The sequence below is a fragment of the Monodon monoceros genome, unplaced genomic scaffold, assembly GCF_005190385.1.
Source record: "Monodon monoceros isolate NGI ecotype Baffin Bay Population unplaced genomic scaffold, NGI_Narwhal_1 Super_Scaffold_3, whole genome shotgun sequence".
Classification (NCBI taxonomy): domain Eukaryota; kingdom Metazoa; phylum Chordata; class Mammalia; order Artiodactyla; family Monodontidae; genus Monodon; species Monodon monoceros.
In genome coordinates, this window is record NW_021703780.1 from 22565858 (window position 1) to 22582659 (window position 16802).

Sequence of the window (16802 nt, forward strand, 5' to 3'; positions counted from 1 at the left end):
ATATCTTTTATAATACAAAGCAAACCACTTTTCCCTGCATTATTTCTACATGGTTATAAATTCTGCCCTTTACCCTGGGTCCTAAAAATGTGATTACTTCAGGGAGAACATGGCTTGAATGGGACAATCTCACTTTTTTTCAGAAACTGTTGATCGTTGATGAAGTGGCCACATCTCCCACCCTGGAAGAGTGGGGAGTGTCGGGACTCTACTCAAAGGAACCTCTGTAGGAAAGAAAGGCAGAGGAATTATGGAATCATGCTTTCCTTGGATGAGGTCAGATGGGAGTCTAGGGTCTGCTAAAGAACCTTCTCTGTGCTAGTACTGGTTTCCTGGGAAATCTCGAATGACCCACAGAATGTAGCTTCAGGTTTGACAGATTTCCAGTGTTCTTTGCAAGAAGAGTAGTAATGTCTCTGGGAGCTAAAGCAATTTCTGTCTGTCCTCACATAAGAACATCCTCTTTTACCCCATGTGTCTAGACTCTAATCTCTTTGTCCTGCCTGTTTACAAATGTGATACTTCTCTGTGGCTGATCCCAGAGGCCTTCAGAGCAACCTGCACAAAACTGTTTCATGACTCCAACTTGGTACCTGCCACTGTCAGCTTCCTCTTTCATTTTGTTCCTCCCACAGTTTCTGTTCTTTCATCCCTCTCTACTCAACTTTTGGCCTTCCTGGTGAACCCATTCTTATCTTAGGTCTTCTTCTGTTGTTTATGATGCTTGTTCATTGGACCATTCTTAATCCTCCCTGATGTTTCTCCACTCTTTTCTCGAATCACCCCCTCCCAGTCCAGCCACTGTTAGTCCTCTCTTCCTTTGCCATCTCCCAATTTCCTCCTCAAACGTTGTAAAACCATTTTGTTGGTATATTGAAGCTGTGTACTTCTAGTATAAGTGTTTCATTTTATTTCCTGTATATTTCAGTGACATTTGAATACTGTATTTTTTATTTCGGATGATGTGATACGAATTGAGAAAGAAGAATTGGTTCAAAAGCAGGAGCTTACTGTAGATATGGAATCCCAAGAAAAGTTATCAGACCAAATCAATGGAGAGGCTCTTGAATGTGGAGAAACCCAAGAACATGAAGGATGGACAGAAAGATATCAAAGAAACACTTCAAATGACAGAAGATATAAATGTGATGAATGTGGAAAAAGATTCACTCAAAACTCAAGACTCATTAGACATAAAAGAATCCACTCTGGAGAGAGACCCTGTTCATGTAATGTATGTGGCAAAACTTTCATTCAGAGCTCACAACTTACTGACCATCAGAGAATACATAGCCAATTAAAACCGTATCAGTGTGATGAGTGTGGAAAAGCCTTTTATTACAGTTTATACCTTGTTCAGCATCAAAGGACCCACACTGGAGAAAAACCTTTCCAATGTAATGAGTGTGAAAGCTTTTCATTACAGCTCAGGCCTTATTCAACACCAGAGGACCCACACAGGAGAGAAACCATACCAGTGTAATGACTGTGGGAAAGCTTTCTCTCTGAGCTCACATCTGATACAACATCAGAGAGTCCATACTGGAGAGAAGCCATACCAGTGTAGTGAGTGTGGGAAAAGCTTCAGTCAGAGTTCAGGCCTCTTCCGTCACCAGAGAATCCACAGTGGGGAGAAACCATATGAATGTGATGAGTGTGGAAAGGCTTTCAGTCATAGTTCAGCTCTTATTGGGCACCAGCGAATCCACAGTGAAGAGAGGCCCTATGAGTGTGATGTGTGTGGGAAAGCTTTCAGCTATAGCTCACATCTTCTGGGACACCGAAGAATCCACACTGGAGAGAAGGGCTATGAATGCGATGTGTGTGGAAAAGCTTTCCGGCAGAGCTCACACTTCATTGTACCTCAGCGAATCCACACTGGAGAGAAGCCCTGGCGATGTCAAGAGTGATGTAGAATTTTCCGTCTATGCCCATTCCTGTGGGACATCATCAGAAAAGCACAGCTAGATGTAGGGAACTCTGTGATCACTATTGCAATTTCAGCAGTCATTTGAAAATACTTATAGAGGCTGAAATAGGCAGACACCTGACAGCTTACCAAGCAAGACATTGTGATGTTCTGCCACTAAGCACATCATGTGATGAACTGGGACTTTGGAAGGGCTCATTCCATATTCTCAAACTTTTCTTCTCTGAAGCAAGTGGCTCAGGCAATCTAAATGGTCTGTTAGACAAATAACAAGATTTTAGAGATTACTACTGTTTCTTTTCCCTTTCCCTTTTTATTCTCCCGTTTTCTTTGGAGTTGGAATAATAATCTTGTCTAAAGTGTAAATTTAGGATTAACATCTGATCTGCATTTTTTTAAAAACCATGAATTTTTGGTTAACTTGATAAAATACATTAACCAATCAATTACATACACTAAAACATTGTGCAATACAAAAGCCATTTTGTAATATTGGAATGAACTATGATTTGCACGGGTAGGATGGGTTAGTGGCAGTAGAGCAAGAAGATTTACCATGCAGTTTCCCAGTGACCTTTCACATCTTAAACCAGAGAGGGCAAACAGGCCAATGGGCTGTAGTTGGCCTGCACATGCATTTTTCTCACAAAGTATTTTTGGTGATATAAAATTATTGCAACTACTTAAGTTCACATAAAGTCTGACTTTCCAGATTCCCTTACAAAAATGCATGATGTGGCAACAGTGGGCACCACATTCCCATGTGGGAACAACTGACTGGAGCTGATTATCACTGTTGTCTAGTTGGACATGGTCCCCACTGCTACACAGATTCCTACTGTCTTATATCCCGCCCTTAATTCATTTTGTCTGTGTGAACCCTGCCCATGCCCTAAGGGTTTCTCAGAGAGGCTTCAGGGCTCTAGGTCCCTCACCACTGAAACAGCTTCATTTTAATTCGTTTTAAATATTGGCCTCTAAATAAGATTTCTCTGAAGAAAGGGTTTTCTGCTAGCAACAGTTTGAAGATTTAGATTAAATAATAAATTCTAAAATGTAACTTTTGAGCACCTGAAGGTAGAGGAAAGCCACTTTAAAATTTTCTTTAGATAGAATTTATAGGTAATCTATTGAAAGTCAATTATAATAGCTTCTAACCAAATTCTTAGAGACCAGTTAATCAGGTGAGATGAAAAACATAAAAACGCATGAAGGGAGTCAACATTAAGTGAAAAATTGAAAAAACGCAAGGCCAAAAGCAGAGACCATTTGGGAAAGAGAACCGTTGAAATGTGAAACATTCAGTAATAGGAGCAGTTGTGGGAAAGCAGTGGGATGAGGCCTTAATGGGAGAGTAGGCAGAAGTGAAAAGAAAAAGCAGCTAAGAAATGGAAAGATGGGGATAAACTCTACGAGAGGAAGAAAGCGAAGAGAGGGAGAAAAGGGAAAGACCAGAGATGCCAGAAAAACAAACTTCAAAGAAATGGAAGCAAAATTAGTGAAAACATAATAAATGAAAAAGCAACCTTTAAAGAAACATGAAGGGGAGGTTGAGGGTTTGTAGAGGCTAGAGCCCATGTTTTGATCGTTAACCTCCCAGTGACTTCAGAGTAATAATCAACCCTTTATTTCTATGCCATGTAGGCCAAATCCCTCATATGAAAGATCCTAACCCAAACCTGAGTTCACTACTCTATGTGCCACTCAGGATCCCGGTCCTGCACGGGTCTCTGAGTGTTGAGACACAGGACGCCCCTCTTTACCACTCTAAGCCCCAACTTGTTGAACTCTGCTCAGCCTGAACTCTACCTTCTTAGCAAAACCAAACAAGCAGAAGGATTCTCCTGAGGAGCAATAATATATTCTTGGCCTCTCTCTGCGAGGCATGTGGCTTGCCTGTTCCACTAAAGAGGAAAAAGCATGATGTTGTGAGATAGTAATATCCATTATAAATTAAATAATGATATATGCAAAAGGAAAAGCCCTTTGCAAAGTATAACAGTAATAGCTACCGTCTGTTGAACCCGTGTCCCACACACTATACCAAGCACCTTATTATCAATATATATCTCATGTAAACTTTCCATCTCTTCTATAAGCACTATTTATTATATCTCAATGTCTACATATAATTTATTCTTATGAAAAGCTTGTAATAAAATGAAAAGTTTTTATTATATTAAAATGTTAAATAGCCTGTTAAAGTGCTTTCAGAATAAAATCACACAACTATGTAAAACAGATTAAAAATATCAAAAATTGGAAGGGAATGACAACAAAATGTCAATAGTGACTGTATTTAGGTGATGAAAATGGAACGATTCTCTTCTTTTCTTTCTACTTGTCTTATATTCCAAATGGAAAATTTAGAATTTATCCTACACATGTAATAAATACTTTTAAAAAATTAAAATGCTACAGAATTTTCTGAGCCTTTCTGGAGATGATTCTTTGATAGTTTTTTCAATTATTTCCTTTAGGATTGGATTTTTTAGATTTTTCTACTTCTTGAATGAATTTCGGAACTAATGGTTTTTTCCCAGAAAACGATCAATTTCATTAAGATTTTTAAAAATTTTGGTAGCATACTTACCTCATCTGCTATTATTTGTCATTGATAACTTAATTTTCTTCTCTCACTTGGATTTACCATAGGTTTGTTGTTTTTATGGGCTCATTTACAAAGATTTCATTCTTGGATTTATTTATTAACATGACTTTTTCTATTTTTAATTCGTTTACTTTTATTTTTCTTTTCTAACCTTTTCCTTGGGAGTTTCTCATTCTTTTTCTGATTTCTTTTTTTTCTTTTTTTTGCGGTACGCGGGCCTCTCACTGCCGTGGCCTCTCCCGTTGTGGAGCACAGGCTCCGGACGCGCAGGCTCAGCGGCCGTGGCTCACGGGCCCAGCCGCTCCGCAGCATGCGGGATCTTCCCGGACCGGGGCACGAACCCGTGTCCCCTGCATCGGCAGGCGGACTCTCAACCACTACGCCACCAGGGAAGCCCTCTTTTTCTGATTTCTTGAGTTGAATTCTTAGTTCATTTATTTTCTCTCTGTTGAAATAATGAAAGCAAGTGAGTATATACATCTACCAAGTGCTGATATTTTTTAAAAATTGTCCACTAGTGTTTTTTTCTGGGTTTTTGTTTTGCTTTGCTTTGTTTCTTGCTAGTTTTGGAAGATATAACTAGAGAGGGAGAAGGGAGAACTCTCCTTGTCATACATAGACTGTCTGCTTATGCCTTAGTAAAGAGGTCAGAGAGGCTTTCTCCAAGTAGAGGAAGGACATACCTAAGCCAAGGGCAGAGACAGGATTTTAACAGGATCTGTGACAGTGGTCGGAAGCCTCATTTTGTCTGGTGTTAAACCACTCAAGTTACCACAGCTGGTGCTCCAAGGCGCTGGTGTGTTGATTCTCTGAAGTTGACGAGTGACTGAAGCCAGGGGTACCTGAAGAATACTCTGGGCTACTCAGTATGTTCACGGCCTCTAGCAAGGTTTGTGTTTGAAAACCTGATAAGAGAATTTGATACAACAAAGCACTAAATAAGGAGGGAGAAACATGCTAATAGTGCACCGTGCACTAAAGGGGGAACAGGAAATAGTTAAGCATTTTCTAGATGTTTTACTTGCTCAGTTGGCTATGAGGGACATATTATGCCAGTCAAGGGAAAGGGCTTTGGCTTTCCATCATGTAATTCTAGTGAAAGAAGAACAGGGGTTATCCTTTGTCTAAATGTTTCTCCCCAGAGAGGAGAGTTTTCTAAAGCTTACATGAAAGTCACTCATTTCTACGCTTTCTAAATGTTCCACCCATATTTACTTGATCACTTATATTTGCCTGAAGCACAGGGAAGTTAGATCTGATTTTCATCTTAAAGGAGTTATACTCTTTTACAGGATGACTTGTCAGGCAAAGAATTTCAGAGAGAGAAAAGAGATATCGATGGCATTCTCCAAACAGGAAAATTGTTTGTAAGTTGTGAAGAATAAATAGGGTTTAAAAGCAATTATCTTTTTCTATTTACACCAGTATTAAGTTTTTATAAAAATTAAACCTTAACAGAAATATATAATGTATAAAATGCAAGTTCTCTGTAAGCTTACCCCAAGTGATAATCACTGAGAACACATTTAAGATGATTATTTTACAAAAATGATCATATCATACTGTTTTGTAACTTACTTTTTTTACTCAGTATGTCTTTGGCATCTTATAGTTTTTAGTTTTAAAAATGACGAGGGTATAAGGGCTTCCCTGGTGGCACAGTGGTTAAGAATCTGCCTGCCAATGCAGGAGATGTGGGTTTGAGCCCTGATCTAGGAAAATCCCACAGGCCGCGAGACAGCTAAGCCCATGTGCCACAACTACTGAGCCTGCGCTCTAGAGCCCATAATCCACAACTACTGAAGCCCACATGCCTAGAGCCTGTGCTCCCAACAAGAGAATCCACCACAGTGAGAAGCCTGCACACCAGAACGAAGAGTAGCCCCGGCTCACCGCAAGCAGAGAAAAGCCCACGTGCAGCAACGAAGACCCAACGCAGCCAAATAAATAAAATAAAAAATTTTAAAAAGTGATGGGTATATAGAAATTTAAATTCCCAAATGCTGGATATTCAAGTTTCCCCATTTAAATAAAAAATGTCTCTTTGTACACATTTTCAAACATTTGTATAAGTATTTTATATGGATAATTCAAAGAAGCTAAGTTGCTGGATCAAGGAGTACAGACATATTAATTTTAAGATGTCTTCCAAAAATATACAACTAACAGTGCCTCTATTTCCACACACTTTCTAATATTGAATATTATTGATTTTTTGTCTTTAGTAATGGAAAAGATTTTTTAAATCTCATTATTGTTTTAATGTAAATTCTTTAAGTAGTAAATTTGAATAATTTTTAACAGTCATTTTTGTCTATCAATATTTGTGTTCTATAAATGCCAACTTAGGTCCTTTGCCAATTTTTCTACTGGCCTGTTCACGTTTTACTTTTCTTTTTTTTTTCAAGAGATCTTTGCTTATTAGGAAAATCAGCCCTGTGTCTTTGAGATGTGTGGTGTATTTTACTCTGAGCTTATATTTTAGGTGGTTTTTTTCTTTCATTCAAAAATCCTAAACTTTTCCATCACCAGTTCCGTTTATCTTTCTCTTCATGGCTTTTCAGTTATGTCTTTAGGGTTTTTTATGTCACTCTTAGAAAGTCCCTCCCTACTCCAAGGTAGCAATAGCTTCACACTTACAAGTCTATTGTTAACACAGCAGCCAGAAAAATCTTTTCAATGCCTAAGTCTGATTAAGCTACTCCTCTGCTCAGAAATTCTGAACGGCTTTTCATCTTGGAGTACAAAACAATATCCTCGCACTCACGCAAGACCCTCATCTCTCTCTCTCTCTACTCCCAACACCCTTTTGCTCCTTCAGCTCCAGATACATAAGTCTCCTTCCTATTCTTTGATTATTTCAAATACTCTCCATTCCAGGCCTCTGCATTTTCTATCCCTCTCCCAGAAACCCCTTTACCCCTAAGGGCCCACTCACTCATCTCCCTCAATCTTTGCTCAAGTCAATGTACTAGTGAGGTCCTCAATGACCACCCTATTAAAAGTACATTACTCCTGGGCTTCCCTGGTGGTGCGGTGGTTGCGAGTCCGCTTGCCGATGCAGGGAACACGGGTTCGTGCCCTGGTCCGAGAAGATCCAACATGCCGTGGCGTGGCTGGGCCTGTGAGCCATGGCCGAAAAATTGCATTACTCCTTCATTGTCATCCCAAACTCCGTATTTTCTTTATTTTCTCCTGAGCACTAACAACCACCATCTGATACACTATATATTTTTCTTGTTTGTTTATTGCCTGCTTCCCTACCCCCACCCTCCACACACACACACTTAGAAGTTTTATGAAGGCACGGGCATTGTTCTACTTTAAACTAGTTCCAGCTTCTAGAACAGTGCCTGGCACAGAAGGTGAATAATCAATATTTGTGAAAGAAAGAGAAAGGAGAAAAAAAACCTAAGCTTTTCTTACCCATCAGCTTGGCAAAGTTCAAAATATTTCATAACATTGCGTTGGCAAGTATAAGTAAACATCGCAGATGCGTTCTATGCTTAGTAATTTGGCACTAAGAAAAGTACAAATGCCCCTACTCTGTGCTCTAGTAAATCTTTCTCTAGGAATATATACTATCCTTACACACAAGAAATTATGATGTTCAGAGTAATTTATTGCAGCATTGTTTGAAAAATAAAAGAATGGAAACAATCTACTTGACCATCAATAGTGTAATTATTAATAAATTATGGCATAACTGAATACTATGTGATTATACTTTTTAAAAAAGAGCAAGATGGAAGAAGCCCTTTATGTACAATCTCCAAAATCAGTTAGTAGGAGGGGAAAAAAAAATCAAGTTGCAGAACTGTTACCATTTGTGTATGGGTGTGTGTATTTGGGGGTGAGGGTGAGGGAATCTAAACCTGCGTAATATACCTATGGAATGATATAGCATATGTCACGAAAAATGGTTGTCAAATCTAGATGCGGGGCCAGTTATCCTTTTCTTTTCTAATCTTTTTTATTGAAGTTTACTTAATTTACAGTGTTGTGTTAGTTTCGAGTGTACAGCAGAGTTATACCTATATTCTTTTTAGATTCTTTTCCACTATAGTTTATAATTCTTTTTAAACACTGAACCATGTGAATGCATTACATACCCATATTACTTATTTAATAATTAAGCGGGGGAAGAAAATCTTGAGAGGGAAAAAGTTTTTTTTTAAGAGCAAAAAAAACAGCTTGCGGGCGCCTAAGTCCCACCAGTCCAATGTACAGGAACCGGGCCCTCCGCGGGCTAGAGCTGAGGGTGGGCAGCCCGGCGGACGCCACCGAGGCGAGGCTTCCTAGAGCGGCCCGGAAGTGCCCAGCTGACAGCGACCCAGCGCCGATTGGTCGGTTTGAGTCTGACCTTTGTTCAGGCCGCCCAAAAGACGCTAGCTGTCGCACCTGTACCTCTCGGCGCGAGGTGAGTCTCTCCCGGCTCCTGGGTGGAGGAGGGGCAGGGCATAGTCGTGGTCTGCAGCAACTGTCTCCCCACACCTCCCCCTCACAGGCTGTCCCCTCCCTCCAGACATAGCTACGAGAGAGGACTTGGGCCGACATCCCGGGAGAACGGAGCGAAAGGGAACACTGGTTACGAGTTGCTCTGCGAGGGCATTCATCCTAAGCCCCTTCCTGAGTTGGCGCATGTACCCCACAACCACTGCATCCTAGGGACCCGTACATCTCAGGTTGTGGAATGAAAGAGCCTTTTAACAACGCTGTTAATACTTAGCGTTTATTTAGTGCTTGCTCTCAGGCCAAGGACTTTGCATACTTATTTAATCTACACGTCGACCCTATGAGAAACACGATAATTTTGACAGATGAGGAGCTAGTAACTTGCTCTAAATTACACAACAGCCCAGATTCAAATGCATGTTCCTGCTTCAGTGTTCTTATTTACAGCCTCCTGTCAGACTGTTTTCTCTACTCAGTTCTGGTTGCTTCCCTTTATCAGTGTTTATGTTCACAGCAGCTTTTGTCATTTCTCTATGGTAACAGATTTTTCTCTGAGACAAGATTCTAAGAGATTCTCCTTGAATCATTTCCAATAGAGGATTAATCTCCTGAAAAACAGCCCAGAATGGCCACATCCCTGGAACCTGAGGAACAAAAAGGACTTTTAATAGTTAAGGCAGACCATTATGGGGGACAGGACTCCATCTCACAAAAGTACAGTCCTCACAGAAGGGAACTCTTCAGGCAGCACTTCAGGAAGCTCTGCTATCAGGATGCACCTGGACCCCGTGAAGCTCTTACCCAGCTCTGGGAGCTTTGCCACCAGTGGCTGAGGCCAGAATGCCACACAAAGGAGCAGATTTTAGACCTGCTGGTGCTTGAACAGTTCCTGAGCATTCTCCCTAGGGACCTGCAAGCATGGGTGCAGGCACACCATCCAGAGACTGGAGAGGAGGCGGTGACTGTGCTGGAGGATCTGGAGAGAGAGCTTGATGAACCTCGAAAGCAGGTGGGAAGGGGGCGGTCATTTGTCTGTGAGAGAGCAGGGTTTAGACCAAGCCAAAGCAAAAAGCATATGAAAGAACACCTGAAGGTATTTAATATGTTACCCTAGAGAAGAACAAGGCTTAGGGACTGACTGCCAGTGTCAAATAACTGAAGTGTGACTGAGTAAAAAGAGACACTAGACTGATTCTATGTCAGTTTGGAAGGCTAGGATCAGTGAGAAGCTGTAGGAAGGCAAAAAGGTATCAGGAAAACAAACAATTTTCTAACATTCATGGTTACCTATACGTAACATAGGCTACCTTGTAATAAAAAACTCCCCTTCAAGGTTTGGTTCAAGTAGATAATAAGGATAATACAGAACAGCATGGTCTAATTGTGACCCATTCACATTTAATACATGTAATTAAATATACATTTAATATATGGTAATTAAATATAATGTGAGCCCTATATGTGATTTAAATTTTTAGTAGCCACATTTGTGAAATTAAATACATTTCATTTAACCAAAAATATGTAATCATGTAATCAATATTAAACATGAGGTATTTTACATTTTTTAATTTCAGTTTTCAATATTTGAATGTATTTTACACTTCACATATCTCAATTTGTATTAGCCACATTTCAAGTGCTCAGTAACCACATCTGGCTAGTGGCTATCATATTGGACCACATGGTTATAGAAGAAATGCCCCCATTTGGTGGAAGTTGGGTTCGATGATCTTTAAAGTACCTTTCAAGTCCTCAGACTCTGATTCTGGACCTCTGCAGATCACTGTTAGAGGCACCGAATTTTCTTCTCCAGTGTCCTGAACTGTACAGATTAGACTGCGTCTCTTCGTTTTTAGTCATTATTGCCATTTGCAGTTGCATCAGAATTTGTCCTCTTTTCCATGGCCCTGGTCCCTGGCACATGCTTCTTTTGATCTTTCTCTGAAGTTCTTTCAGTTCTTTCACAAAATCTACCTTGCAAGCCCAATCATACTTCATTGTTCCCAGGTCCCAGCCAATTCAGAAAGACAGGACACACTTTTGGACAAGTTGCCCCCCTTGAGAAGGCCACATGAGTCACTGACTATCCAGCTCCATCCCAAGAAGACCCAGCAGGAGCAGGAATCTGGGGAGCCCCAAAGGACTGGTAAGGAGCAGGAGTCTGTGTTTATGAGGGAAGAGCTGGTTCCTTAGGTTAGAGAGGAGCTTTCTCACTTTCATCTCCCTTTTAAGTTTTCCTGCTTGTCCTTCACCTCACTGTGGAAGATCTTATCTCCCTTCCTACCCTTGCCCTATCATGGAAAGAACTGTATTTCAGTTTTTCATTAGTCTTAAAAGCTGCTATTTGGCCCAAGGGGTGGGGGAGGAGTTTACCACATGTAATCAATGCTACTAATAGAACACAAGATGAGGACTGATAAGAGTCCCTTGAGTTTGGCATTTAGAAGTTAATGAGTCTTACCAAGAGTATCGGGAGGCAGAAGCTGAAAGAGTCAGACTATTTTAATAAGCTTTAGTAAGCTTAACTCTGTGGAATCCTCACCTCTTTTCTGTGAGAAGCCATATAAGTTTCTCTCCTCACCTTTCAGAGAAGACAGGACGCGCACTTATAAAATAGGTCGCAATAATAATTTAACGTGTCTATTGTGCTAAATTGTATTGCAGAGAACACGGAGAATTATTATTATTATGACTAATGGCTTATCTATGCAAAACTTTAAATTCTAGATATCTTTCCTTCTGTTTTTTTTTAATACTTCTGAAACAGTTTCGCTCTGCTTCCCGTTAATGTAAGTCCAGAAAATTACACACTTCCTATACCTAAAATTATAGAGGTTTACACATGTGCTGCTACCAAAATAACCTTTCAAGGGAATACTATACAGTTAAAATGTGAATTGTATTTTCTTAATCTGATTAATCTACCAAAAGATACCTCATGAAATCTAGCTATCCTTGAGGCCTATGACTTCTTAGGGAAGTCTACTTTGTCTGCATTGAACAGTATTAATATGACTTTTTTCTAAGGTACAGCCCTGGCAATCTTACACAATTTTTATCTGTGTTCCCACTACCACTATACTCCCCGCCAAAAAACAGACAAACAAAAAACAAAACCACCAAAGCAAAACCAAAGGAAAAAAAGAAAAAAACCCTGCAGAAATTACAACAAATACATTTGAAGAAATGCCTCTCAACTTTATTAAAAGAATGTAATATCTGGTCCAAATCCTCATTTTACAATTAAACAGATATACCCACAGTGATTGTGACTTTTCCAAGTTTCCATAAGGAGTTAGAGGGAAAGCTGGTGCTCCTGCCTACTAGTAGAACAATTTTTTAAAGCCATCATGATAATATACCAAAAAGCCAGTGTCTTTTAAAATAAATTTATTGTTAAATAGAGAGACTTTTTTATGCAATATCTCATTTTAAAATTTTCATTGTATCCATTTCAGCAAGATTATTAGTATTAGCCGTTGGCTAGGGTAATGGGACTCGTCTCTGTAAACATACCTGGAAATTATAATAGTGGTCACTTAATACAGAATTATCTTCACATATGAGAGAACTTGGAGAACCGAGTGTTTTGCAGTTCTTTGTAGCACATTGTCAGGTATTTCAAAGGGAATTTTTGGATGTTCTGTTAACCCACAACTCTGACTCTGTGGTAGCAGTAAGTGATTGTCTACTTAACTCTGTTCCAGTTTCACTTCAGTCAGCATTTAACCTTGTTCTTTCCCTCTAGACTGTCAAGCAAGTTGTACATATGGTAATCAAATGGTCTTTATGGACATAGCCTCATCTCAGTGACGAGCAGGACTGGGCTTACCTGGAATGTAACTGATAGGGACTCTTGGATATGCCAAAATAAAATTGAAAGAATGGCCCTGGCAGAAGATGCTAAAATGAAATACTCCTAATTTTGTGAGTTCTGAAACAAGATCTCCTAGAATCCTATTAGCCTGGGAATAGCTGGCACTTGGAAGAGATACATAAAGCCCTGAAACTCCAGTTGGCCAAGTAGACTGCAGGTCCCTGAGATGAGAAAAGTTCCCATTTGACAGTTTCCATACAATTTTCTTTATGTTGTTCAATTGCAGATGTAAGGGAGAGGGTTGTACTTTGAATTGCTGAACAAGGAAAACTGACCCTGTATTTTAAAAAAAAAAATCTTTTCAAGTCCTGGTGAGGGATTTTTCTCCAGACTTCTCCTGAAGTTGTAGGAGAGAGACTTATCCTAAGGACTGGTAGATTCCCCTGAAGGTGGTAAACTGACCACAAGTGCCAACTCTTTGTATCCTTTTTTAAAAGATATTCATCTTCATCAGTAAGCCACCGAAAACCAACCATCAGTGACTCCAGTATGTAAAAGAAGCTGTTGAGCCAATATGTTGATGTTTGAAAACACTTTTCTTAATGGTATGGGGGTGTCTCTGATTTCTATGATTTGCTTAATGATCATTAACCTACTAACTTAGCAGTACTTCTGCCACACGCTATACTTTTACACATGCTTTATCATTTCGTCATCTGATCAAACTATAGGAAAGGAGGAGGGCACAGAGGTGATAAGGAAACCAAAACGGTTATAATCTGCCAACATTTAAACAATTTTCAGCAAAGCCAGGACTGATATCTGGACTTTCTGGCTCTAATCCAGTCTTTGTAATTTCTAGCCTGAGATAATATGGTATTTAGATTCCAAAACAATATCATTTTAGAGCAAATAACCAAACTTTAAGAAATTTATTGCCTGATTAAAAAATATATATTGTAAGGAGGACGGTAAGATTTGAGGAAGATTTGGTAGGATGGGGACACTGTGATGACAATGAAGAATGGGGTTCATGGCGCTCAGTCCAGAGCCAGTGTTTTCCATACCCAGCCCAGGAACTGAAATGTTCTAGTAGCTCTTGCTGCTTCTTCCATCATACCGAGTGAACCACTGAAAACTATATGTGATTAAATGATTGTTCTACAGTTGGGATTCCTAGGCCTGTTGAGGTGGAGGTTTCATCATAACCAAATAGGTGACACCCAGCATTAAGACCAAATAGGTTTATTCCCTCCAAATCATCAAAACACCTATTTTCTTATAGAATTCAACTCAACAAATATTTATTGAGTACTTGCTATGTGCCAGGTTCTATGCTTAGCTTGGGGTTGAGGATATGGGGATCAGAAAGTGGGAGAGAGCACATCCGATTTAGGAGGTTAGGGAAGACTTCCTGGAGGAGACAGCATTTGAGATGGACCTTGAATAATAGCTAGGCCAGTGGCTCTCAAAGTGCAGTCCCTGGACCAGCAGTGTCTGTCATACCAAGAAGAGCAAATTTCAGGGTTCTACTCCAGCCTTATCAAATCAGAAGCTCTGGGGGTAGGTAGCACAGCAATGTTTTGATAAGCCATCCAGTTGATTCTGATGCACAATAAAGTTTGAGAACCACCAAGCTAGGGTTTAGACAGGAGGAGATGATAGTGAGGACATCAGTTTCAGAAAAAGGATTCCACCCAGCACATACACCAGACCATTCACTGTCACTTCCTGCTTAGCTTCCTCCATTTATCCTGACCTGCATGCTCTCTCTGCTTTTAGCTAACTATTATTTATACATACTTCTCTCCTTTAATGGTTCCAACTCATTATATTCCTCTCAGACCCCTGATCCCATTACCTTCTCCAGTCACTTTTACTTGGTTTTACTCCCACTTACTACCTAGGTTTCAGACCCCTCATGTTTCTCCCGAAATTTTACCTCCCTCCCCATCTGTTTTCTAATCTCCCTGTTTATCCCTCTTAGTTATCCTTGGCATGTGTGTAGTTCCTATTTACCACTCTGCATTTGCACAGGATTGCCAGGTAACCCCTCATCCACATTTTTGCCTTTTCCTCTCTTCATAATCTATTCACAAATAATGTATCCTGCTATCTTCCTTACTGGCCTCTTCTTTAATTTCTTCCCTATATTGTCAATATATGTTTTGATGGTGCCAAATATCTAATTTTTGCATTGCATGTGACTTTTCATTTTTATAACACATTTTTAACATTTACATGTTCTTTATTCCATAGGCTTTTTGCTTCTTAAACCTAGAATAGGACCTGTTTGTATACTGTTCATTTGTTACAGGTGATAAAACCAAGACTAAGAATGAAGAGTTGTCCCAGAAGGAAGATATACCCAAAGACATGGAATTCCTTGGGAAAATAAACAACAGACTTACCAAAGCTATTCCTCAGTATCCTGAATCCAAAGATGCTATTGACAGTGAAGGCAGATTCAAGTGGCAACAGAGGGAAAGAAGACGCTATAAATGTGATGACTGTGGAAAAAGTTTCAGTCATAGCTCAGACCTTAGTAAACACAGGAGAACTCACACTGGAGAGAAGCCCTATAAATGTGACGAATGTGGAAAAGCCTTCATTCAACACTCACATCTCATTGGACATCATAGAGTACACACTGGAGTGAAACCCTATAAATGTAAAGAATGTGGGAAAGATTTCAGCGGGCACACAGGTCTCATTCAGCATCAGAGAATCCACACAGGTGAAAAACCCTATGAATGTGATGAGTGTGGGAGGCCTTTCCGTGTAAGTTCAGCCCTTATTAGACATCAAAGAATTCATACGGCAAATAAGCTCTACTAATATGGTGGAAGTAACGAAAGTTCTTTAGACACTCAGGCCTAATTAGTTATCAGAGAAATCTGCCTTGGAGACCTTGAGTATCCTGATGTAGGCAAATCTTCAATCATCATTAAAAATTTCTCTGGCACCAGAGAATTTACCTGAGTAAAATTTCCTTTTATTTCTAAAGTAGTTCAGTTTCTTGGAAGGAACTAAGAGTTATTTCAGAAAGCCTTGTCCACTGCCAGCATTGCTCACTTGCAGCCCAAAATAACCATGTTTCCTGGTCCTGGTTGAAAGATGTGAATTCTACCTCTTGACTCTGGCTCCTTTTTCCTTGGCCACTCAGTGTATGACTTTAGGCAAGACATTCATATTTTCTCTGCCTTCATTTTCCCATTCTGCCAAGTGCAGATGATATAATAGAAGCCCACCGGGTATGCTGTATTAAGTTAAAATAGATGAAAACTGCTTTTGAAATTAAGAACTAAAACCATACTATTTTTCCCCATTATTAGTGATATAATGGCCTAAATATCCCTTATCTTAAAGTGGGGAATATAATAATTTTGTGGAATATTTTGCTTTGCCAGTGATAAAAAAAAGAGGAAACCACCAGAAAGATAGCAGGCTAAGAAAAACATTAAAATGGAGAGGAAAGCTATAAGTCATCAGTGGGAGCTGCTGGGAAGGGGCATGATGGAGTGTGTTAGGGATCTGTAACTTTGGATAAGTCACTTCTCTACTGAATCTCAGGTCATTTAAACTGAGGGAGATCGGGAGAGGTTGGTCTAGAACTGCACTGTCCAATATGGTAGCCAGTACCCACATGTGGCTATATACATTTAAACTTAACTGAAATAAAGTGGAAAATTCAGTTCCTTGGCGACATTAGCCACATTTCAAGTGCTCAGTAGCCACATGTGGCTGGTAGCTACAATAATGGACAGCACAGATCCAGACCATTTTTTATCACTGCAGAAACTTCTCAAGGACATTGCTGTTCAATCATTAGTAAGGTAACTTCCAGCTTTGGTATGTGATTCTGAGTTCAGGAAGGTAGCAAGAGAGATAGCTGAAGAGGCTGTAATAGCAATAGGAGATAAAATACAAACACCTTAAAACAAAGTAATTTAGAAAAAATAACTCTGTGGTACTTTTTCAGCCTT

General features: G+C 39.7%; 2 protein-coding genes across 3 annotated transcripts in view; both read left to right on the forward strand.

The window, feature by feature from the left end:
- The window catches only part of LOC114907338 (zinc finger protein 850-like), a 347786-nt gene that overhangs the window by 271562 nt on the left and 59422 nt on the right, over nucleotides 1–16802 (forward strand). The window contains 3 exon segments of the mRNA XM_029242860.1: nucleotides 1135–1407; nucleotides 1409–1888; nucleotides 15309–15658. Coding sequence (XP_029098693.1) covers nucleotides 1135–1407; nucleotides 1409–1888; nucleotides 15309–15658 — 1103 coding nt within the window.
- Nucleotides 8909–15147, forward strand: LOC114907297 (zinc finger and SCAN domain-containing protein 16-like). Of its 2 annotated transcripts, XR_003796712.1 has the most exons (5): nucleotides 8909–8961; nucleotides 9540–10005; nucleotides 11007–11145; nucleotides 13314–13421; nucleotides 15134–15147. XR_003796712.1 is itself a non-coding variant. In XM_029242809.1 (3 exons), the coding sequence occupies exons 2-3, from the start codon at nucleotides 9622–9624 to the stop codon at nucleotides 11190–11192; spliced, it is 570 nt and encodes a 189-aa protein (XP_029098642.1). In that variant the 5' UTR covers nucleotides 8909–8961; nucleotides 9540–9621; the 3' UTR covers nucleotides 11193–11591. The 2 variants fall into 2 exon arrangements, 1 of the variants encoding a protein (XP_029098642.1); XM_029242809.1 differs by lacking the exons at nucleotides 13314–13421; nucleotides 15134–15147 and having other exon boundaries at nucleotides 11007–11591.